The sequence below is a fragment of the Kogia breviceps genome, chromosome 7 (assembly GCF_026419965.1).
Source record: "Kogia breviceps isolate mKogBre1 chromosome 7, mKogBre1 haplotype 1, whole genome shotgun sequence".
In the NCBI taxonomy this organism is placed as follows: domain Eukaryota; kingdom Metazoa; phylum Chordata; class Mammalia; order Artiodactyla; family Physeteridae; genus Kogia; species Kogia breviceps.
In genome coordinates this window covers 106,815,119-106,839,234 of record NC_081316.1, presented here as the reverse complement: position 1 = coordinate 106,839,234, position 24,116 = coordinate 106,815,119, and the positions used below count along the sequence as shown (strand labels likewise).

The 24,116-nt window shown below is 50.7% G+C and overlaps 1 protein-coding gene across 1 annotated transcript in view; it reads right to left on the bottom strand.

The window, feature by feature from the left end:
- Window positions 1-23,630, bottom strand: part of TMPRSS4 (transmembrane serine protease 4) — a 46,695-nt gene extending 23,065 nt beyond the window's left edge. The window contains exon 1 of the mRNA XM_067039535.1: window positions 23,607-23,630. Within this exon, the coding sequence (XP_066895636.1) occupies window positions 23,607-23,630 (24 nt within the window). The remainder of the gene's footprint in view (window positions 1-23,606) is intronic.
- Between the last annotated feature and the right edge of the window lie 486 nt (window positions 23,631-24,116).

Sequence of the window (24,116 nt, the reverse complement as noted above, 5' to 3'; positions counted from 1 at the left end):
GAAATTGTGGGTCCCTGGGTGCTGCCTGCTCCCATGGTTGAGCATGGAGGACATAGTCATTGGGAGAAGGAGCTTCTTCCTTTCTTCCCAAACTGCTGGAGGGATGTGCCTGGTTTTGCCCTATGGGGGCACTAGGCCATGGGTAGCTAGGGGATGCAGAAGATATAGCTAGGCTCTGCAGGGGCTGAGCTGGAATTCGAGCTCTGCCTCCTATTAACTGGGAGCCTTTGGGCAAGATACTTAACCTCTCTGAGCTTCAGGATTCCCCTCCCCTCAGTAGAGTGCAGAAAATGACACCTACTTCAAAGTGCTCCTGTGAAGATGAGTTGCGATATCTGGTGGAAAGGGCCTGGTTCACAGAGAGAACTCTCTTCCTGACCCTTCCATCCTGTGCTCCCCGGCATTTGGCACAGAACTCTAGCACTCTCCCGTCGGGTGGTCTCTATTTCTTATTGCCTTTGTGCCTTCAGTGCTTTGCATCCGGCTTGTACCTGGTAAAGGCCCAGTAAATGACTGCTACACTGAACTGAACTCTGGGTTCTGCACTGTCGTTCCTTCCGGGCCGTCTCTCCTCCACCATCACCAGGGCCTGGATAGGGAACTACTTCAGGATGAAGATGAGAACGATTCTGGCGAGTCTGTTGCGGTAGCTACAGAGCCAGGTGACAATCTTACCAACAGTAATCTGTACACAATTGGCACATAGCAGTTTACATAGCCCTTTTGTCTAACCCAGTCAAATACAAAGGTGAAAAGAATTGATGCTTGTCTGATAACCAGGGTGGGTAGCATTCAATAGTTAAGTATCAAACAAATATTTTTGAGTGTCTGTGTTGTACCAGGCACTGCTCTGGGAGCTGTGGATTCAAAGACAAATGAGAAATAATTACAGCAAGGATGATGGGAGAAGTGCCCAAACAAGACAGGTGAGGCCCTGCCCTCAAGATGCTGTATCCTGGGGTGGGGGAGTCAGTGGGAGAGTAGGAGAGGCCAGGTCATCAACAGATAAACCCAGAGAGTGATGGGTGCTATGCAGAGAGTAACATGGGTGATAGGAGAGAGCGCCTGGCTGGATGCTTAGAATGGGAGGTCTAGGGAAGGGGTCAGGTTAAGGAGGGCCTCTGGCCTGAGACTTGAATGACAAGAAGTAGCCAGGCAGGCAGGAACAAGCTTGGTGTTGGAGGAACAGAATGGAGACAGGTGTGGCTATAAGCAAGGGGAGATAAATAGACGGGTGGTGGAAAGATTCAACTGTGCTTCGAAGATAAAGACAATAGGCCTCGCCAATAGATTGGATGCTTTTGGGTTTTTAGTGAACCGGCAAGAGGGTATTTGCTGAGATGTGGAAGGCTACAGGAGCGGCAGGTTGGAGGGGTATCAAGGACGTCCAATTAGTGGCCAGTCCCCTGTCAATTCATTCTTTCTCACGGAATCTGCCTGCACATACATGTCTGCACTGGTTGAAGTAGGTAGGGTAAGTCTCTGTTTATTTTTCAGCAAATATTGACTGTTGGCCTTTGATGGGTCTGGAACTGTGCCAGAAGCTGAGAGACAGAGGGAACAAAAGAGGATTTCGGTCTGTATTTTCTGGGGCCTTGGATTCCTCATCTCTGAACTGAAGTGACCCTAGTACCCCTGGTTAATATGTTTTTAATCGCTATCAGTCGAGTAGTGGTTATTAAACAGAAAAAACAATCCATGCCTTTTTGAAAACAAAAGAGAATGAGGAAAAAACCCTGCAAGATAGAATGATAGAGGCTGCGATTATCTTGGTCATTGCTGCACCCCTGGCGTCTCCTACAATACCTGGCACATAGTGGGTATTTAATACATCTTTGTTGAATGAAAAAATTAAGGAAAATATTGCAGTTTCAGGGTTCAGTCCCAGGCCAGCCTTGAAGACGCTGACTGAGGTAATTCACACAATGGAATATTATGCTGTGGTCAAAACACATGGACTGTGGTGCCACAAAGTAATATGAACGGCATGAGCAATTTCATATTAAAGGAAAAATTAAGTCCCAGAAGATTTCATCTAACACAGAATCTTTTTTATTACAAAAAAAGCAAAGAAATGGTGAACATGGAATTCAGGATGATTCTAGCACCATCTCTGGCCTATTGAAGATGTACAATCAAGATTTGTTGAGGGCTTCCCCGGTGGCGCAGTGGTTGAGAATCTGCCTGCTAATGCAGGGGACACGGGTTCGAGCCCTGGTCTGAGAGGAACCCACATGCCAAGGAGCAACTAGGCCGGTGAGCCACAACTACTGAGCCTGCGCGTCTGGAGCCTGTGCTCTGCAACAAGAGAGGCTGCGATAGTGAGAGGCCCGCGCACTGCGATGAAGAGGGGCCCCCGCTTGCCACAACTAGAGAAAGCCCTCGCACAGAAACGAAGACCCAGCACAGCAAAAATAAATAAATTAATTAATAAACTCCTACCCCCAACATCTTCAAAAAAAAAAAAAAAAAGATTTGTTGAATTGATAAACAAAAAGGACTCGCCCACCTACCCCAGCAAGGGGATCTCCTGGTTGGATGTACGTTATTGTTAAATTCTAGCTTTTGTTTTGGGTGGTGGGTTTAGGGAGGCTTATTACGTTGCTGAAACTGTGTAACTAGGTGGTGAGTTATAGGGAGCCCTGCATGGACCAATAGTGAAAAATGCCATGAATGAATGATTATGATTTATCCAGGGCCGTGCAACTGAGGGTCAAAGAGAAAATAAAAAAGCGGCCACTTGGCTCTGCTGAGGGGCTTGAGGCTCAGACTCCCATCCTCCTGTTGCTTTGCTCTGACTCTTGTGCTGCCTGGCTTCTTCCATTTAGTGGCCCACTCTTTGGCTTTTCTTGAAGACTCTCTGGCAAACATCTCCAGCACAGAGATCAGAGATGAAGAGTTGCTAAAATTCTGGGAAGGGGAGCTTCTGAAAGTCAAGGGCATCGGGGATAATGCGTCGGTAGTCGGGTGCGTTTTAGGCTTACGGTGGCAGCTGAGCAACACCAATGCCAGTGACTTTCCTGAGCAGGAAGAAGATGGGGACTCCCAGCAGCTGCGTCGCTTTTCAGTCCAGAATCAATCCTGAGCTGGTGGAAGGAGGGAGGGGGGCTGAGAGATGTGGCGACCAGGTAAGGTTCTGCGATCTGACCCACCCCCCAACACTGTGGGGGGTCCCTTCCTGATTACAAGTGTGCAAGGCTGAAAGGGTCTCTGGAGTAGAGAGAAAACCAGCCAGACAGGGGAAATGTTTTGCCCTGTAGTTGATGGAGCGAAGAGGGCTGAGAGGCCACCAAAGACCAGCTGTGCCTCCTTCTGCTTTGTTGGAGGCGTCTCTGTTTATCCCCAGCTTGAACTCAGCCCCTGGCCACAACTGCCACAGCCTAGGCCCCCCCGCGGCACACGCAGAGGCATTGGCCTTCTCCTTTTGTTCGGGGCCACTGGCTGGGTCAGGCCCGTCTGCTCTGTTGATTCAGTTTGTGTCAGAGTCCTGACTCATGGGGCCAGCCCAACGGGTTTCCGACCCAGGGCTCATCCAGGAATGAGACACCTGCTGTCTGGAGTCAAATGAAAGGGCAAGAATACCTGGGGCCCCAGAGCCCAGGAGGGCCCGAGCTGGACGAGGTGGGAGGTGGGGTGGGTGGGTGGAAGTTAGTTAGTTGAAAAACACCCACCCATTTTCTGATTCACTCAGAGAATCTTCTTTCCCTGTTTCGCAGTTGGTCACTGGTGGCAGAAAGACATTAATCCAAGATCCAAATGTGGAGGCAGAAAAATTAATTCTGCAGTTGGCTACCTTTATATGTCTTTCATAAATGCTGTGAGGATTAAATGCTCTCACAACAACCCTGAGAAATTATCCCCACTTTACACAAGAGAAAACCAAGACTCCTGTAGATTGAGTGGTCTCCATGGCCCCAGAGCAAGTAAGTAACAGATCCAGCCCTTGGGGCCAGCCTTTTGGATTTGGTGGACAGTTGTTTTCATTTCCCCACTGTTTCAGGAACCTATCTGGTCGGCATCAGCTGGTACTGGGTCCTTCTGATTTCTGCTCCCCTGCAGTGAAGTCTGGTTGCATATAATTAGCATGCAGTCAACGTGCAGAAATTACCCCCAGCATCTTCCCAGCCCTTCCTCAGTCTGAAGGCAAACCCACCTCTGCTTGGTTCCTGAATCTGCTAAATTGTCCACGAGCAAGGGTAAGAAGACCTTCCTCCCAGACTGTATTGAGGAAAGGGCCTACTGCAGTGCTTGGCACCTAGTAGGGGCTTTATTGATATTAGTATCCCTTCTTCCCTCTCTTCCATTAGCTTTGCACCTTTCTCACCTGCTTCTCCTTCCTTTATTTACCAATTACCCTCAGCCTCTGCTGTTTTATTATTTATTTATTTATAAATTTACTTTATTTTATTTATTTATTTTTGGCTGCTTTGAGTCTTCATTGCTGTGAGCGAGCTTTCTCTAGTTGTGGTGAGCGGGGGCTACTCTTTGTTGTGGTGCTAGGGCTTCTCATGCTGTGGAGCACGGGCTCTAGGCGTGTGGGCTTCAGTAGGTGTGGCACGCGGGCTCAGTAGTTGTGGCTTGCAGGCTCTAGAGCGCAGACTCAGTAGTTGTGGCGCACGGGCCTAGTTGCTCTGCGGCATGTGGGATCTTCCCGGACCAGGGCTCGAACCCATGTCCCCTGTGTTGGCAGGTGGATTCTTAACCACTGTGCCACCAGGGAAGCCCAGCCCCTGCTGTTTTAGATCCCGAGAAACTCCTGGTTGGGTTTAGCTCAGCTCCAAATCAGACGAATATCTCAACTATTTCCCTTCCAGCTCAGAGATGATGAATCAAACATAAGGCAGCTCTTGTTTTTAAATGGGGGTGAGGATTAAGTGTACTGCAGAGAAGACAAAGACCCAGCGGGGGGAGTATGAGTCCTCATCTTGCCCTGTCTTCTCACTTGCTGGGTGGCCTTGGGCATGCTCCTCAACCTCTCTGAACCTCAAGTTCCCTTTGGGTAATTGGGAACTCTCAGAGATGATGAAACAGATAAGAGGTTACTAACCACACAACGAAATGGGTACCACCAGGCTAATAATGAGGCAATGAAGAGGCAAATGCTCACAGAGGTCAAAGGAACAGAAAGCCTGCCCAGCTTCTTTGCCTGCTTTCTTTGCCAAGCACCCTGCCCCTGGGGCCTTATTTCTCTCTTCTTCTCCACAATGCTGACTCTGCATTCCTTATTCCAGAAAGAAGTTGGTAGGGGCAGAGCTGGGATGATTGGGGTGTAGAAGAAGGGAGAAAAGCAGAGGCCTACAGAAAGGGGCTTTCTGGTCCTGATCTGGCCCGTGGCAGCTTCAGGCTCCCGTGGGGTCTAAAGCCCTGGCTTCCCATGGTCTCTCTGGGAAAACCTAGAGCAGGGATGCTGCTGTTGCTAGGTGATGGGATATACAGGACCTCTGTGGCTCTGGCAGGTGGCAGCTAGGTAGCTAAGGCTGGTGACATAGCAGGGAGGAAAACCCCAGGGAGGGGGTGGGGAAAGATCTCTGGGTGAGCCAGGGGACCCAGAGGCTGCTTCCAGTCAGCTCTCAGAGTGGGGCTCAGCCATAGGCTGCCTCAGGTGCTCAGGGGCTGCTCTGAGGGACCTCACACTGTTCTGACCCGTGTACCTGCATCCTACCCCCAACCTGATGGCAGGCAGCTATGTCCTCTCCATCTGCAGGATGATGCCTTTGCCAGGTTGGAGCAAGTACCCTCTCTCTTGGGTGCCTCAGCTATGACAGGTAAGGTGATGAGAGGGGACATGAAGTGAGGGCTGGGGGAATGTGAGGCAAGAGAGGAGGGTGTGAGTTTCCTGAGACAAGCCTGGCTGTGATGCAGCAGCCCTGAGTGCTTGGAAGTTTCTCATAGATGACAAATCATGCTGACTTTCAAGGGTCTTCTGAATTGGTAGTCTGTCTGCAGGCAGATCCCCCCAGTCCGGGCCATGCACAGGTGGGTATCCAAGCCCTGGCACGGAGGAGACTCTGGAAACATCCTCACTCAATCTGCCTTGGGCTGAGGTGTCCTATCGGTAGCACATTTTCCTTTGGACCAACCTCAGCCTCGGCTGCTGCATTAGAAACCATTTTGCCTTGTTCTAAGCCAAAACAAGGCAAAATGGTTTTGCCTTGTGCTAAGCCACATAGGTGCTGACCTGTTGGCAATTTGAGCTGTGTACCTTGGCCCTGTCCCAGCGTATAATGGCTCTGGGGCAGGGCCTGGGGCGGAAGGGAGGTGTCAGGTGGCCTGCCATTATCCTGCTGCCAGCCTGCTGTTCAGCTGCTGTCCTTTAAGAATCTACCTTTGTATTCAGGCACAGCTCTCAACTCCAGGTAGGGCCAGGGGAGACGGCGAGGACGTAACAATTCCTGTTCTACAAATGGGGACACTGAGACACAGAGGCGTTGTGCTAGCTCTCCCCAGGTCATGGGGCAAGATGTTGTGAAGGGCAGGAGTGAGATATTAGTACATGCCTGTTGGGTTGAGTCAAAATGAAGGAAGACCTGGTTCCCCAATGCAGAGCCCTTGCCTCTAGGTGATGCTGCTGTTACCTGTCGCTCCTACAAATCCCACCTGAGGGCCATCCTTTGGTCTCTGCAGCCTCTCTGAGTTCTCTCAACAATTCTACTTTATTCAGTTTTCTTTCTGCCCCAGGACAGTGTGTCCATCCATCCCACCTTCCCTTCCCTGCAGGATCTGATGGGAAGGAAGGTGCCCCCACTTTTGCACACCTGAATGCAATGACTGTGCAATGGCTGAAGGGGACAGGAAACCCATCAGGAGTCAGGACACCTAGACTGACAGGGATCCTTAGGAGGTTTGCCTTTGGGAAGAGTTGATGGATCTTAAAGCTTGGCAGGGTTCTCTAAATCTTGCAATTTACCTGAACTAGGGAACGGCCATCTGTGATGCAGGCTGAGGTTTGTGAAAGAACCCCACAAAGTTTACATTGCCTGTGAAAAATCATACTCCCCTTTGCTTGTCCTGAATTGTCCTTTAAACTTTAACCGGGAGAGAAGTGATGGGGAGGAAAGAAGGACTTGGTATTATAAAGTCTGACTCTTCTGTTTATCTGTGGAGCTATCTTTTTTTTTTTTTTTTTTTTTTTTTTAGCTATTATTTCCCTTAGGTAAATCATTTAACATCTCCTGGACCCAGTTTCCTCCTTTGGGACTCTGGTGTGATAAAACTATGATAAAACCAGACAGCGAGAAAGGTTCTGTCAGGTGCTTTACCTGCTAGTTACCATGCACCTTTTCAAGCCCACAGGAAATCCATCTGGTCCTCTCATGATTGTACAGACTTGCTCACGGTCCCCCTCGGTTGCTGTTTGTGGTCTGAGGGGTCTCAGATGCTCTGGTCAGAGGGGGGTGTCCCTGCTTCTGTACCCCCTGAGTGCTGAGTCAGGAGCACTGGCCTGAATCCAGCTCTTCCCCTTACCAGCCATGTGGTCCTGGGCATGTTACTTAATTTTTTTTGAGTCTCAGTTTCCTCATGTGTAAGACGGGGAGAATACGATCTATTTCGCAGGGTTGTTGCGAGGGTTAATTGGGATGCTGCAGGTGGTTCGGTGCTTTGACATGCAGAGGAGTTTAGCACATGAACGTTCATCCCCTCCCACACCCCAGAGGCTTGGGGAGCAGGATTCCCCACAGCGCTGGAGGAGGCTCTGCAGGTGGGTGCGTTCTCTTTTGTTCTGGTTGCTGCCAGAGAACCAGCCTCTAGTGAGCTGGTTTGGCTGCTGCAGCAAAGAGCTGCCATCTCCTGGCCAAAGTCTGTAGTGATTTCCGGATCTCTGCCTGTGAACTCCGAACCGGTGATCCTTTAAATAGCGCCTCAGTGCTGCTTCCGTGACTGCTCTGCATCTATTACTTTGTAGTTGTATAACCCGAAGCTCCTTTGCCACTTTCCTGCCCACTCACATAACTCTGGGAACACCTGGTGAAGTTTTTCCGTGCTGGGCTGCAAATTGCTAGGGGAGGCTGTGTTTTATACTGGATATAAAACATACATACCTGAGCACGAGCCTCAGGCAAGTTATATAACCCCTGGGAGCCTCAATTTTGTGTGTGTGTGTGAGTGAGACAGAGACAGAGACAGAGACAGAGACAGAGACAGAGAGACAGAATTTCAATGTCTTCTTCTTAATGAGACCAAAGTATGTACTGCATATAGCACATTGCCTGTTACATAGTAGGAATGCAATAAATATTAATAATAACAACAACAGCAATAATCATACTTTGTCCATTCAGTAAGGCACTGTTCTGGGACTGGATATACCGCAGTGAACCAGTAGGACAAGTCCTCAGTGTCCATGGAGTACATACTGTATTATTTTTATTAATAATTAATAACAGTATCAATACAGAATCTAGCAAGTGCTTGACATAATAGGTACTAAAAGATCATTAATTATTAATGAGAAAGAGCCTAGTAGAGGGCCTAGCATATGTGTAGTAGGAACCAAGCAAATGGGAGCTATTTTGTGGTTTCATTAGGTCAAGGGCTCTGACTTCAGGACAGGAATTGAAGGACTAGGGTGCCCTGGGGGAGAGTGACCAGAGCAGTTAGGGGACCCAAAGTGATGTCGTGTGACATGTGTGATCTCTCTATAAACAAAGAGTGGAGGATGCAGGCCAGAGAAGTGAAGATTCAGGGTAGCACAAGTGTGGTCCTTTGGAATGTGTAGGGCCATCTCAAGGTGAAGGCAAAGAGGATGCTGAGGATGAATGGGGAAATTACAGAAAGATGGCTTTCTCTTGGCAAGCGGAGGATTGTTTTAAGCCACAAAAGGGCTGTGAGTAGAAGCTGAATCGTGAAGGAAATTTCCACAGTAGACAAAGGCAAGGCCAGATAAGGGCTCTATGGCATCCTGGGGGGGGGGATTTGGTGGAGCCCCCAGAGGTGGCCGTAGTGTTGGGAGGGAGAGAGGGCAGGAGTGGCTGGGGGGACACAGTCCTTTCAAACACTGCAGCTCTGGTTTTCTCTGTTTTTCACATGGGGTTCTACATTAGATTTCAGGGGGCAAAGGGCTCTGAGGCTGAACCAAATTTGGGGGAACCACTTATCTGGACGATCTCCTTTCTTTAGGGTTTGTGGTTCTGAAGAGCTTGCTGTTAACCACGGGTGAGACTAGTCCTAGGCCTGATTTACTCATAACATTCTCTCTCTAAATCAATTTTCTATCCTTAGTGATCTCGTGGTAACTTGAGTCTTTTTTTTTCTCCTAAGCAGCATCAGGCATGAAACTTTTTCTTGGTCTTCTTGAAAGTCTAAGTTAATTATGTCCACTGGTTTCCTGTGTGCATGTGTTTTTTTCCTCCTTAGTGACCTTTAGTGCATTAGCGAGAGATGCAGTCTCCTTGCAGAAATGACTTTGTCTTTCTTCCACTTGACTGCACCAGCTGATGCAGTCTTCCCTAAATGCATACTTTATCATAAAATCTATCAGCTTCTAGATAGGAAAGTGGGGTCCCCTGGTCCTTTCTAGTTTAAGTTCTCGTTCTAGTTCAAGTCCAGGTCTTATGGGTCCACATCTTAGAGGAGACGGAGGGCATGAAGGAAAAGCAGGGCACTTAATCCCCAAATCCCAGAGCTTAGAGTCCAACCCTGATTCCTGTTGGCTGAGTGACCCTTCTCAAGTCACCTGAGCTCTTTGAGTCTCAGTCCCCTCATCTGTACAAGGAGGATCACTGTATCTCAGAGAGTTGTGGGTAAGATTCAGGGAGATTCTGGATGTGAATGGGCTTCTCAAACCACAAAATGCTGTGCTTGCTGTGTTTGGGTGGAGGTGAGACACGGCTGCTGTTGTTATTATTCTCTTTAGCGCATCAGTGATTCCTCCTCACCAGGGTAGGTCCTCCTGACAACCGGACAGAACCCTGCTCTCTGAGAATCGGAGGTGTGATCATGAGTGAAGTCCCAGTGTCAGGGTGGGAATGGGATGACGGTGAAGTGGGGTGACCTCAGCTATGTTGCCCCCTTTCTGTTTCACATCCATGGGTGAACGAGTGCCCTGCTCTGCCCGGGGTGGGAGGAAGTAGTTTCCCCTGCCTCTCTTCCATCCATGGAGCATATGGAACCGAGGGCTTCGATTTTGGGTATTTTTCTCTGACTCTCCCACTGTGTCTAGCCAGCGCATAGCATATGCTCAGGAAACACACGCTGAATGAATGCATTGCATATTATAAAGGAAGAAATTAAGACTGCAGGAAATGCCTAAAGCGTCAGACAACGTCAGCAGGCAGAGCCCGGCCAGACTGATAAGCAGAACATTTTGTGACGGAAGACACTGCTGCCATCCCTGGACGGGTGCCCATCCCCGAACGGGTGCCAACTCAGTCTCTCGCCCTCTTCCTCAAGTATTTCTTTCACCTGCTACCCTGTGAGAGTTTCCGCTTGTATGCGGATTATGCCAGGAAGCTGGAAGCTGCTCTGGGAGGGAGGGGTGGGGGAGAGGTGTGCGGTTCTGAGTCTTGCTTACAAATTCCTCTGCTGTAATCCTGTCAGAGCCGCAGGCTGTGAGGTGCAGTCAAGCATGTCACAGGGGGATTGCCGTGTCGATTCTGCTGACTCTCTCTCTTTCCCATCACTGGGGTTTCCAGGTGGGCTCAGGCCTCACCCCAGCCCTGTCTGGGACGCAAGCAGCTTGGTAACAGCTCCAGTAGCATCTGGTACCTTTTTCAGTCAGACTTGGCTAATCTTGTTTTCAGTGTCAGATAAATCAGACCGCTCATTATAGGGGTTCCAGTCTTTGGTCATTTATTTGTCCTTCATTCACAAATATTTATCAAGTGCCTATTCCGTGCCAGGCCCTGTGCTAGGTTTGGGGCTAAAAAGATGGAAAAGACACAGACCCTCCTCTAGAAGCTCAGAGTCTGGTGGCAACAGGTCTATAAGAGAATGTGGCAGATGAATGCATTTCAGGTTTTGGGGAATCACTGTCTGGGGGAATCATTGCTTGGGCATTTGAGGTGCTTTACAGAGGCAGATGTTTTCATCTGAGCAAGAAGGAAGGCTGAGGGGAGGAGAGCTGCCTGGGAAATCTGAGAGGCCCGCCAAGATTTTCAGGCCTGAGAGCATTTGTCTCCTGCTGTCCTGCGTTAGTCCTGGGGCTTCGGAAAGTTTGTCCAGAGTTCCTGAGCCCTGTTTTTGGTTGCTTCCAGTTTTCCTCTCTGCCCTGGACTAGTCTCTCCTCACTTCCCACTTTCAGCTCCTGAGATTTTCTTAGTCTTCGTCAAGGGCACAGGCTGGGAGTGAAGGGCGTTTGCTGCAGATGACCACTGGGGTCTCAACGGCACAGAGGGGAGGTGGAGAGGGTGAGGGAGAGGCCCGGGGGCATGGACCAGACCCGACTTCTAAACCGCTTCTCCGTGTCAGTAGCCAGGCACAGAACTCCACCCCAAGTGCAGGAGTGAAGAGCCCTGGGGGACGGAAGAGGGCCTGGGGGTGTATGTCCACGTTCTCGGGAGCTGGTCCCTGTGTCTGACATGGCTCATCTCCTCCCATCCCAGCTCCTATGCAGCCCTCGGCCTCTGCTGACCTCCAGCAAGGCCCACGCCCTGGTCTGGCTCTGACAGCTCCCCTCGTGTTCCATCACAGCCTGTGAGTCAGTTGTTAGTGAAACAGGAATTGGTGTGATTGTTTGATAACCATCTACCCTTCCCCACCCTCCACTCCCTCTAGACGCTGAGTGAGTGCAGGGCCTACGTCTGCTTTCTGGACGCCTGCTGCCCTGCCTGGGGGTGGCTCAGCCCAAAGCATGAGCCCCTGGCAGCTGCTGGGACTCCACGCTGTCCCAGCCCCCCTGAGCTGCAGGGCACAGGGGGGGACCCTCAACCTGAGCTCCGTGCAGAGCCTTGCACGACCACCCCACGGGGCCCAGACCTCAGCTGTGCCCCCTGCACCTGTTGCTCCAGCCACAGCACCCTCCCCCTCGCCCCCCACGGCCACACCTTCTTGCTGTTCACATGCACTTCCGTCTGCCTGAAGAGAGCCTGCTCATCCTTCAAGGTCTAGTGCAAATACTTTCTCTTCTGGGTCAACTACCTGACCACCCCCAGAGAGAATTTACTGTCTCCTCTGCTCCAGGGGTACCTTGCACCTCCTCTTGCATTGGATTTGTCACACTCCCTTAGGATCCTTTGCTTAAGGAGCTGTCCTTCCTCTGGATTTCGAGCACCTCCAGGACAGAACCTAGGCATTGTACCCTCTTGCCCTCCTTCCAGCCGTGTGGAGGCTGGCCAATAGCAGGGTCTGATTAAATGGTGGTTGGAAGGATGGAGCTACTTCGGGGGTCACATCAGGTAGGGAGGGGGCGTGAAGAACAGGAGGGGGTCTAGCCCTTCTTGGCCTGTCTTGCCCTCTTGGGTCTTTCGACAGCCCAGCTGTTCTGTCTACGAGCCAGGAAAGTGCCACCAGGGCTGAGAGGGCTCCTGGACTCGGCCTCTCTTGGAGGTGGACCCCACCCATGCTCCCAGACCCCTGCTGACCTGCCACATTCCTGAGCCCCAGCCAAGCCCAGCAACCCACTGCGTCTGTACCAGCTGGCAAGTCAAGGAAGAGAGGGTGGGGAGGACCTGCTCCTTCCAGGGTGGCCCAAGGTTTGGGCTGACCTCAGGTGTTGAACACTCTCCTCTGGTGTGTAGGCCCCAACACAGCATGGTGTGTTGGGGCCTCCTGGGCAGTAATGAGTTAAGATCAGGGTGGCTAGTCCCAGGGTCCCAGGCTTCCCTCCAGAGCTCAGCTGTGGGTATCAGATATCAAGGGACACATTCCCCCTGAGGGGAGATGGGGCTCAGACCTCTGCCCAGGGCCCTCCCCAGCTCCTGTCTCACTGGTGTACCTGGTTGAATAGGTTTGAAGGAGAACCATCATGAAGACACAGCCACCAGTGCAGGACTCTGTCTAGGGAGCGGCCCGAGGGTGTGGGAGGAAGCAGGGAGGGGAAGGAGAAGGGAGGGCTGGGAGCTACAGTTGTCTGGGCCTCTTACAGGGAAATAACAGGATTATCAGGTACGGGTGGTTTAATGGTTAGCTCAGGGGCCAGAAGCTCCCTGGGTCCCATCCTGGATCGTGGGTAAATCTGCTGCCTTGCCTCTGGGGCCCCGGGCCTGGTCCCTCCTCCCCAGCTTGCCCACTTGCCCCCATGCACTCATACAGTAGCGCCCGGCTCCTTCTCTGGGCAGTGGAGGGTCAGTGCTGGCCACGCCGCCCACCTGCCATTCCCTGGAGCGGAGTTTTCTTTAGTCATAAATGCTGACAGCTGTACAGGGCTCCCTGGTTTACAGAGGCTATTCACATATATCACTAGCCCATTTAATCTTTCCACTAACCCTGTGTATGTGCCTAGGGGGCCATGTGGATGATGTTTCTGTTTTACAGAGGGAGACGGTGAGTCTCAGGGTAAAGTTTGAAGACTAACAAGCTCGTAAGGGAGCTGGCCATGTGACCTTTTGACTCTATGTGTAGTGCCCCAGCCATCTGCCCCCCAGATTGCCCCCTTCCATGTTGCTGCAAGGGCCACCAAGAAGCCACTGACATTCAGGCGGGCTGGCACCGCTTCCTCTTCCCTCCTGAGAGCCCCGGCGGGATGGAGCTTCTCTGCAAACAGGCTGGGCTTCTAGGGACGGGACATAGAAGGCTGGTGCTTCAATCCTGGCTGAACAGCAGAGTGAAGCAGGCGAACCCCTTCCACTTTCTGGCCCCAGCTCCCCCAAGCCCTGGGGCTAGAGCGTTGCCAGACTGTTGAAGGAAGTGTCACGGAAAGTGCTCGGGAGTCAGGAGACCGTCACCTGAGGGGACCAGCAGGTCACCCCCTTCTCTCCTGGACCTAATGCTCCTCCTTCCCTGCCCTTCCTCCCCTGCCCTTTCATCTTCACGTTGCTTGTTGGTAACTGCAGCATCTTGGCCAACAACGAGAGAAGGAAGTTTCCCTGGTTTCCACCTCCTCCCCTCGCTGTCCTCAGCCGTCCTCCCTGAAAGGTGGGATTGATTCTCTTTGCCCCCAAGACAGAGGAGAAGCTCTCGCTGTTCAGAGGAGGAGGAGAGAAAGCAGAGCCAAAAGGAGGGGCAAGTAGATTGCCACGGCACCCCAGATTGTTCTGAGGCAGTGCTCCACTGTTTTTCTTTAAAAAGAAAAGGAGTCAGTTTCCCCAGAGAGGAAAAGGCCAGGAAAAGCAGAGGGCCACCATTGTGTCAGAGCAGACCCTTGCCTTGGAAGAGTGGCTCCGGTCTCCAGCCAACAGACCAGGAGACCTTGGGCAAGAGAATAGGCAGGATGGCCCTGGCTTGGTGCTGGTGCAACGGCTGTTGGCGAGGAGGGCAGGTGGGGACTGACACCCATAAGGGGCTGGAGTGTGGGGTGCGTCAGGTGTGACTTCTTTTTTTAACCTGGAAGGTGTTGCAAAATTCTCAGCTGCCCAAAGGGCCCTTTATGGGGAGACCCTCCCTCCACCAGTTTTCGGAGCAGAGGCCTTCACACTCACCATGTTGGCTCTGCGACCTTCCCGAATTCTCTACGGCCTGTAGCTGAGCAACGTCGGCAAGTCAGGAGGAGGGCCTCCCGGGATCGGGCTCTGGCTGGTCAGCAGGTCAGTGATCCCTGGCAGCATTGGCTGGAGGAGGCCTAAGTGCAGGGCAGGCTTCGGTCCCTAGCACCCAGCGTCTCTCCCCATCTCGAGGAGCTGGCCTCGTCCCTCCCACCGCTGTTTACCAGGAGTGATTTAGAGACTAGGGGCAGGTCAATTAAAGCAACCCTGCAGGTGAAGTTGCCAAACTGGAACGATTATGCGTTTTATAATCCGACACTTGTCTTAGGGGCTGGAGCAACACCTGGAGTCATTCTTGGGCCTTCGGCCTCAGAACAGGTGACACACCTAGGTGTTGTAAAAGCCTTCCTGCCGGAATGGCTTCCACCCAACTGGGTGTTGGCTGTCTGTGATGTCAGAAGGCCCTCCCTCTCTCTCTCTCTCTCTTTCTCTCTCTCTCTCTCTCTCTCTCATCTCTTCTAGTTGCAGGTGTTTTGTTTGAGGTTCTCACTGTGTGGGTGTTTTGTTTGGGGTTGTTTTTACTATGTTTTTACTGAGCAGTTTTTACTGCTCAGTGGAACTGGATTGTTGCCTTGAGTGGGGCAACAGGATTGGGAAGTCCGTGGAGAACAGGTTTCCCTGCCTTTCCCTGGACCTTGGAGTGAAGCTGTCCTGCATAGGTTCATATACGGAGTACCAGCCAGCATCCCTTTTGATCATTTCTTGCCCCTCCCTCACCAGTTACTACTATTTCGAATATCACCCAGCAGGGTCACTGTGGATTCACATCCTGCTGCATCCTGAGGTCTGGAGCCACTCTTTGGCCAGGGGGTGTGCAAGGCGACACCTTGGAACCACAGAACCACAGAACTGGAAGGGATTTGGACAACTGTCTTCTCCCATCCCTTTTGTGGGTCAGGAAACTAAATTCTCACAAAAGGGATGTCCAAGATCACACAGTAAATTAGTGTCGGTTTCTGAACAAGTCTAGATTTTCTTCCATTTCTCAGCCTTGACCCTCCCCAGAGACCAGCCCAGGTTAGACTTCTGTATTGGCCCATCCATTGATAACAGGCTTGTGTGTATCATCTCTTTAATTCTCCCCATAACCCCATGAGGAATATTTTGCTCCCATTTGACAGTTGAGGAAATCATAGCTCGTGGAGATGAAGTGACTGGCCCCCAAATCACACTGGGTTTTTGGCAGAGCTGGGGTTTCAGCCTGGTTCAGGGCTGAATGTAACGCATGTGTCTGAAAGCCCTGGGTGATGGTCTGGGGAGATATGGCACCTGCAAGACCCCAGTGACCTCTGCTCAGGAGGAGGAATATTGGCCAGATTTAACTGTTTACTGGCCTAATCTTGGCTGCTCCATTAGGTGTGGCCTTGGACTCATCTCCGAGCAGCAGAGATCTGAGCTGGTCTGGAGGGTCTCTTGGGCCCACCATCCTTCCCCACTCTAGGGTGACAGCCTTCAGAATTGGAAGTTTTGGGCCAAGTCAAGTGCCCGTGATCTCAGAACAGGTGACTTCAAGGGACAGGCTGCGAAGACCCAGGCAGGCATGTCCCTCTTAAGGAGGACCCAGCAGTCGGGCAATGGGAGGCCAGGGGGCCACCCCGAACCAGGCTTTTCCTGACCTTGCTTCCTCTCTGTACCAGGCTAAACATCAGGCCCTAGGCTTGCGTCTCCTTGCTGAGTGCTCAGGTGATGAATCAGGAAAGAGGTAGCTGCGTGGGCAAGAATGCTGCTGGGCGGGGCTTGCTGGAGGGGTGATCTCTCAGCCCTCCTGTCTCCAGCTCGGGCCCAGGCTCCCAAGTGGGTCTGGGAGCCTGAAGAGAGGCCCGGGAAGGAGACAGGTGGGCAGGACGAGGCAGGGTCGTTGTGGGGAGGAGCCTGCACGGTGTACAGGTGGAGGCGCAGGGGCCTGGGGAGAGCGGAGGGCGCATCCTCCCAGGCTCTGGGGGGACCAGCTGGCTGGAGCCTCCCAGCCCCCTGCCCCCATTCATCCAGAGGCAGCTTTAACTCCCCCTCCGCTCCACCAGTCCCATCTCGAATGGCTCTTTCTCTTTTCCAGCCATCTCTTTGAGTCCCCTCCTTTCTTCTCCCTCCTTTCTTTCCTTTTGCTCCTGTTTTATCTCTTACTCTCTTTGTCCGACACTTTTTCCTCTCTGTTCTTCCTGTTGCTCTCATTTCCAGCACGTGGGTCAAGATCAGAGGCATTTTTGCCACGAAGCTAATGTAGTCTAAGCTGCAGAGCCCCTCCCTGCACGGCACCTCCAAGGCTGGGGATGGTCCCGGTGATGTGTCCACATGGTCACACTGTTTTGTAAATTTTGCAGCAGAGGTTTGCGGGTATGCTTTTTCTCAAAGAGGGTCCCTCAAAATGTATCGGCTTCAGGCCTCACACAACCTGGCTCTCCCTTGGTGAAGAGCATGGGCTCTGGTCGCCTGGGTCCTTATCCCAACCACTGACTGTGTGACTGTGGGCATCTTACTTAGTCCTCCCAAGTTTCACATTCCTCATCTGTAAAGTGGTGATAATAGGACTGACCTTATAAGGCTGTTACAGGATTAAATGAGATATGCATGTCTGGTACCTAAAGGGGATTTCCTGAATGGAGCTATTATCCCTATTCATCTCACAAAATGTGTATTTCTGGAGCTCTTGCTAGAGCCAGGCACTAGGGATTAGGAAATAAAAGACACAGCCCTGCACGCGCACACCTCATAGTCTACAGGAGGGGATATGCCATGTCCATAAATCATTCTAAGTTAATAAGACGTTCCAGTAGAGTTAAAAAGAAAACTCTTTGGGAGTTTAGAGAGTTTTTCATCTTTCACTGCCCTCTTCCCCTCCCTCCCTTCCTTCCCTCTTTCCTCATTTCACCTCCAGGACATTTTTACCTAGATATGTAATTATAGGACAGTCTATCAATTGCCAGTTTTCTCTGATTGTACATTTGATCTTCACATCAGCATCCGTCCATCTCCATCTGCCTGCCCATCCATCCATCCATCCACCCAACAAATGTTCTCTATGGTGTTAAAGGCACTGCGATGTTAGACCCTGTGGTTGGGGAAGATAAAAAGCTCTTGCCCTGGAGAGCTCGGCCTGCCCACGGACTGCACTCCCCCTATTACAGCAGGACCTTCTGAGGGCAGCAAGTCCTCCAGATCGGAATCTGCATTACAAGATCCCTGGGTGATTCTAATGCACCTTTAAGTTTGTGAAATGCTGGTCTAGATCTCTTTCTGTGCTGGGGAGTGGGTAGAGGCTGTTATTTCTGGAGTGAGCTGAGCTCAGAGACTGGAGCTTGACATCCATGAATCCTTTGGGTTCCTTCCAGTCAGCAGAGTCCATGCATCTTTCCTCTGAGCCCAAATAATTTGAGATTAAGTTTCAGCGACAGACCCTTTTGTTCTAGCCTCTCCCAGGAAATTAAGTGAGAAAGGGTGCAGCCCGTGGGCATGTGGTGGCACCCAAGCCAAACAGCTCTGAAATGCGGCAGGTAGGGAACGCAGCGCCTGTGCTATGGGGACAGCAAGGGGCACCTCGGCTCTCTGTGAGGGATGCAAGTGTGGCCCTCTGTTGAGTCTCTTTCCGGAGAGGATTTTCACTGCTTGGCAACCCTTCTCCCAAGACATGGGTTAGGCCCCGAGGCTGTAGAACTGAGTCTTAAATATCTGCACCGAAGAAGAACTGGGGAACCTGAGAATCCCCAACCCTGGCTGGTCTCTGCTGGGTGGGAGCTGACCTTTCTCTTGCCAGGATGAACTTCCACAGGTGGGGAAACTAAGGCTGGGGGCAGGGGTGGGGCACACAGTGCATCTGACAGAATGACAAGACATTTTGCTTCCATAAACCACAAGAGGGAAAAATAACCAGCATGTAAATTGTGTGCCAGGCTTTTACACCTGTGCAAAGAAAGAACATCACCTCATTTAGTCCTCGCGGCCACCCTAGGATGTGGGTGCTGCTCTTGCCTCCATTTTACAAAGGAGGAGACAGGCTCAGACGGGGTGGGATCCAGGTCTGCGTAACTTGGGACGCCCAGGCCTTTTCTACCGCATCGTGCGTGGGTAGGCCCTGCTTGGGTCATGGAGAGAAACTGCAATGGCCTCTTCTGTCCTCCAGGGACCTCTGGAAAGCCACTCGGGCCCCTGTAGCACCAGAGCACAGGGTGGGCCTGCCTGGACCCCAGGGGGCAGTTTCTACATTGCCAGTATAATTTGAAATCAGTCTCAGAGAAAGTATTTTCATTCAGTCCTCTCTCCTGCAAATTAGGCAAAGAATGAATTTCAGATTATTTCAGAGGCAGCCTCTTTTCATCTGTCTCTAGAGGCTGCTCATAGCTTCACCCTGGAGGAGCCCAGTGGTTTAAAGGAAAAGGGAGGGCAGTGGGGCTGGGAGATGCTGCTTTTCCTCTTAACTGTGCTGTAGATTTGAGACCATGAACATATAATACTTTGATGATTTTTTTAAAAAAGAATCTAGCTAGAAATTAAATAGTATAGATGAAAACTTTATTACATTTATATCCTCAGGATCAGAGAATCAGTTTAAAATCCAGTCTATTATACGTGGAATAAACCCCATGTACAGCTTTAAATCTTAACTATAACAGCTCTGTCACCCACCAGCTGGGTTACCTTGGGCATGTTATTTAACCTCTCTGTGTCTCACTTTCCTCATCTGTAAAATGGGTGACAATAATATCTACCTTTAAAGGCTGTTTAGAGGATTAGGTGACTTAATATTTGTAAAGTGCTTACAATGGTGCCATAAAAATATTGTCAGTGAAGTGAAAACGATTATTATTTCAGCCACAGGTTAAATAAATCATCACCTTCAGAATGTATGTTTTGCCATGTAGTCTACATGTCACTGATTTTTTACTGCTTCATCAACAGTGCGTGTTTTTTATTCAGGTTTCAACTCCATCTTTCGCCAGTCGTGTGGGTGAGGGCTGGACCCTCACTTCTTGGCCTCGGTTAGTTGCGGTGTTAAAATAGCTGCCCGGTCTGGTCCACGATGTGGTTGTGAAGGTGGGAGGGGAGAAAGGTTGTGTGAGGGCTTCGCCAGCCGTGCAGAGCACTGTCAGTGTAAGGGACCTGTGTCCTGTAGATGCGGGACTTGTGAGAATTTTGAAGGCCCTGATGTAGTCCATGCATCTGCTCCGGGAAGGGCTGGACCATCCTGAGTTGTGCTCTGTCATGTGCTTGGCTCATTCTGCATCTCCTTACCTGGCAGGGGAGGTCCAGTGCCCACTTTTCTCCTCCCGGTACTGAGATTTTGCAACTCTTCAGGGATGGAATTGCAAACAGATCCCTGAAGAGGTGCAAAAGCTCAGTGCTGGGTTCAAGGAGAAGCCTGGACCAGAAGAGAGGGCAAGCTGGTTAAGGGCTTAACAGGACCACACCGATTCCCTCTGGCAACTACTAAAGGATGCCCTTCAGAGGTCCTGAATCATACAGTGATCCAGCTTGGACTTTACACAAGAGATACCCTGGCAAATGCTTGCTGATGACATCAGGGCAGCTCTCAATTTATTCAGGAAGCCAACGTGCATGGATTGGTGAAGAAACATCACACGTGTCTGTGCACAGGGCTTTATAGCAAGAAAGCCTCTTTTCTCATTTGACCTTCAAAACAATCCTGTGCTGTTGACCAGAGAACAGAGGCTCAGAGAAGTTGAGCAGCTTGTCCAGGGTTACACAGCTGCTAAGATGTCCACCTGGAACTGACCCATCTTAAACCCCTTCATGTGGTCCTTTCTTCTAACTTTTATTGGCAACTTGGCAGTATATCCTCCTGCTGGATTGTCGATGCCTGTACTGGGTTGAATAGTGTCTCCCCGAGACAAGACTGGGACCCTTTGCTGAAGTGCTTGCACCTGGACAAACTTCTCCTTGAGCAACAGAATACAAAGAAACTATAAGGGACTAAAAATAACTGCACACATGTGCAGGTGGGGCCAAAGTAGAAACAATATGATACAAAAAGGCCACAAACCAACTGGCGTTTATTAGGTATGGGGACCAAAAGCAGGGTAATACCCACGATCCCTGTACACAGCACCACCAAGGGGGTGGACAGACAGTCTAAGGCACCTCTCTAGCCCGACCATCATGCTGATCTGCCCCTACCCTCCCCCAGTTAAGAAACCGCCTGCCCTCCTTGGAGAGAGGAGAGCGAGAAAAGAGCAAGTGCACACTATTACTTGTTCTTGCTTCTTCTTGCTGCAGCACAAATCCCAGTAAAGCCTTGCCTGAATTCCTTGTCTGGCCTCTTATCAACTTCTACTGATTAAAGAGTCCAAGAACCCCGGTTGGTAACACCCCAAGAATTCATGTCCAACCAGATCCTCAGAATGTGACCTTATTTGGAAAGAGGGTCATTGTAGATATAATTAGTTAAGATTGCGTCATGCTAGAGTAGGATGGGCCCTTCATCCAATATGACTGGTGAGAAGAAACCCAGAAACAAACACACACTGAGGGGAGATGATGTGTAGATACAGAGGGAGTGATGCTGCCATAGGCCAAGGATCGCCTGGGGCCACCAGAAGGGGGAAGAGGCAGGAAGGATCCTCCCCTAGAGGCTTCAGAGGAAGAATGGCCCTGCCAACACCCTGATTTCAGACCTCTGGACTCCAGAAACATGAGACAGTAGTTTCTGTTGTTTTTGCCACAAAGTTTATGGTACTGTTACTGTGATACGGTGCCAACAGCAGGGGTTGTGTCTTATTCTTCTTTGTGTTTCTGTTTCTTCTAGTCTTGCTGTGTTCTTTCCCATCCTGGATGGTTATACACACAGAGAAGCTAAGTCCTGGCAGCTCATGCCCTACATAGACAAGGGTTTTGATCCTTGATCTGGATTATATTTATCACAGCAAATTCACCTGTTTAATCCTATTTGGCTCGGGCTTTTTTCAGTGTAACTTCTACCATCTCAGCTACTCTGAGAGTGTGCCTGTCTGCGTGTGTGGGTGTGATGGTGTCTGGGAGGGGAGGTAGGAGGTGATGTGGTCATCACACCTTGGGAACAGACTTTTGTCTGGCAGGCACTCACAGAATCCCTTGAGTCCATCTGTCTGGGGCTGAAGGTTTCAAGCAGGGTCCGAGGGGTTATGCTGCACCTTGTTCTTGGCTTTCAAGTGCAGGCTGGACCAACACTGCCCATGGATCCGATCTTGCTCCGGCTGCCACGAAAAGGGAAATATTGACAAGGGAGGTGATCGCCCAACCCCCTCCTCAAAAAGAGGCGTTTCCTCCACCAGAGTCATTGAGCCAGATCCTTGCAGATAGTTGAGTCATAATCTTTGCCTGTTTACTCTTTCTGTCACTGTCTGGACAGTCTCTTTATGCTGGGACTTCCTGCTACTTGTCCTTGTGCTGTAGTTATGTGTGTGGGGGAGGAGTGGATGGAAGGCAGGTGAGGGGTGATGGAGATGAGGGGTGAATTAGAAAGAGCATGGGTTCAGTTTGAGTCCCCACTTGGTGACCTTCTAGATAAAAAAAAATCGTAAGTATTTATTATGGGAGAGAGGCAGGGATGCTCTCTCTCCTTGGGAGAGAACTCATTTATTTTTTTATTTTTTTAATAAATTTATTTATTTATTTCTGGCTGTGTTGGGTCTTCGTTGCTGCACGTGAGCTTTCTCTAGTTTTGGCAAGTGGGGGCTACTCTTCATTGCGGTGCGCGTGCTTCTCACTGCGGTGGCTTCTCTTGCTGCGGAGCACAGGCTCTAGGCGTGTGGGCTTCTTCAGTAGTTATGGCATGCGGGCTCAGTAGTTGTGGCTCATGGGCTCTAGGGTGCAGGCCCTAGAGCGCAGGCTCTGTACTTATGGCGCACACGCTTAGTTGCTCCACAGCATGTGAGATCTTCCTGGACCAGAGTTCGAACCTGTGCCCCCTGCACTGGCAGGTGGATTCTTAGCCACTGTGCCACTGGGAAAGCCCCAGGCCCATTTATTTTTATATCTGCAGCACCAGCACAGTGCCAGGCACACAATGTGCTCAAATGTTGCTTAAGTAAATTTAGTTTAAAACATAACTGTTGCCACAGAGAAAGGTACTTCTGGCAGCTGTGTGGAGGAGGGGAAGGGAGACCAGGTAAGAGGCCATTGCAATAGTTCAGGTAAAGATGGAGAAGGTCTACATTAAGGCCTGGTCCACAGGAATGGAGAGGATGAAGAAAAGGAAGGGATATTCTTTATTAATATTCTCCTCCGTGCTGTGCCCTATGCTATGCGCTGTATGTTAGTTAAGTAATTTTGTCCTAATAACCTTGCAAACTCAGTCTCATAAATGTTCCCATTTTATGGCTGAGGGAACTGAAGTAACTGACCCAATGCCGCTCAACTCGTACTTGGTGTGCGGACCCAGAGTGCAAGATCGGCACAGACACTGGGCTGCCAGGATTTAGAGACATTTCTGACACTCCAAAGGACTGTCTGTAGGAGGAATTGGGGATGACTCTGAGGTTTCTCTGTGGGTGATGGAGTTATGGTGGGCCATTAACAGTTGGGTTCATTGGGTTGACCCTATTGCAAGAGGGGATGCTTTTAGATTGTTTGCATCTAGGCTTTGCCAAATCCCGCAGACGAGCATTTATTGACAATGCTGGTGCCTCTGGCTTGACTGAGTGCTTCTGGCTGCAGATTGATGCTTAGGGAGAGGCTTCTTGGCTCCTGGAAGCCACTCTGCCTCAGTGGGGTTGCCCGATGTGGACAGCGCTGCCAGGTGGCAGAAGCTCTCTTCCTCACCCCAGGGTCCCTGCTTCTTCTCCTTTGAGTAGATTCATCTCCCACTTGAAAGGCCGTCAGTGAGCAGCCCTTCCGTCAACATGCAGGCATGGTCCTGGATGTCCCTCACATCATCGCCTTCATCTCCCTGCCCATTACCCAGAACCAAAGTTCTTGAACCTGGAAGTCTCCGGCCCAGACTGTCCCTAGACCTCATCCCAGGCTCTGTGGGAATCTCTCATTCATTAGCCATTTACTGAGCACCTGTAGTCTGAGGACACATGGGTGAATCAGGCACCTTACCTGCCCCCCATAGCTCTCCGACATGGTGGGGAGGGCACTGTGATCTGCCGGGGAGGCCGTGCTGAGAGTGCAGACTGAGCTGGAGGTCGGCAGCCTCCCCAGAGGAGGTAGCATTTGAGCTGAGCTTATGAGGACGAGCAGGACGTGGTCAGGTAGAAGAGTAAGGGCCAAAGGGGAGGAGAGCATTCACAGCACAGAGGAGGCTGTGTGTTTGGGGAACAAGCTATTAATTCCACAAATATTTACTGAGCACCTTGTCTTTGCCAGCCTTGGGCTGGGGCTGGGAAGATACATAATACATGACCCTGATGAAACTCACAAGACATCTTCTTTTGCAGGACCTGTGCACAAAATGAGGAATTTGGACACAGGCCCATGTACTAGTCTTAGAAGTTCCCAAACTAGGGTTCTTAAAGCGAGGGATTATGCAAGAGGATCCATTGGGATAGGAGAAAAAAAACATTGAAACTTCAATATTGAAATATTTATGTGTGTTTTTAAACTCAAAAC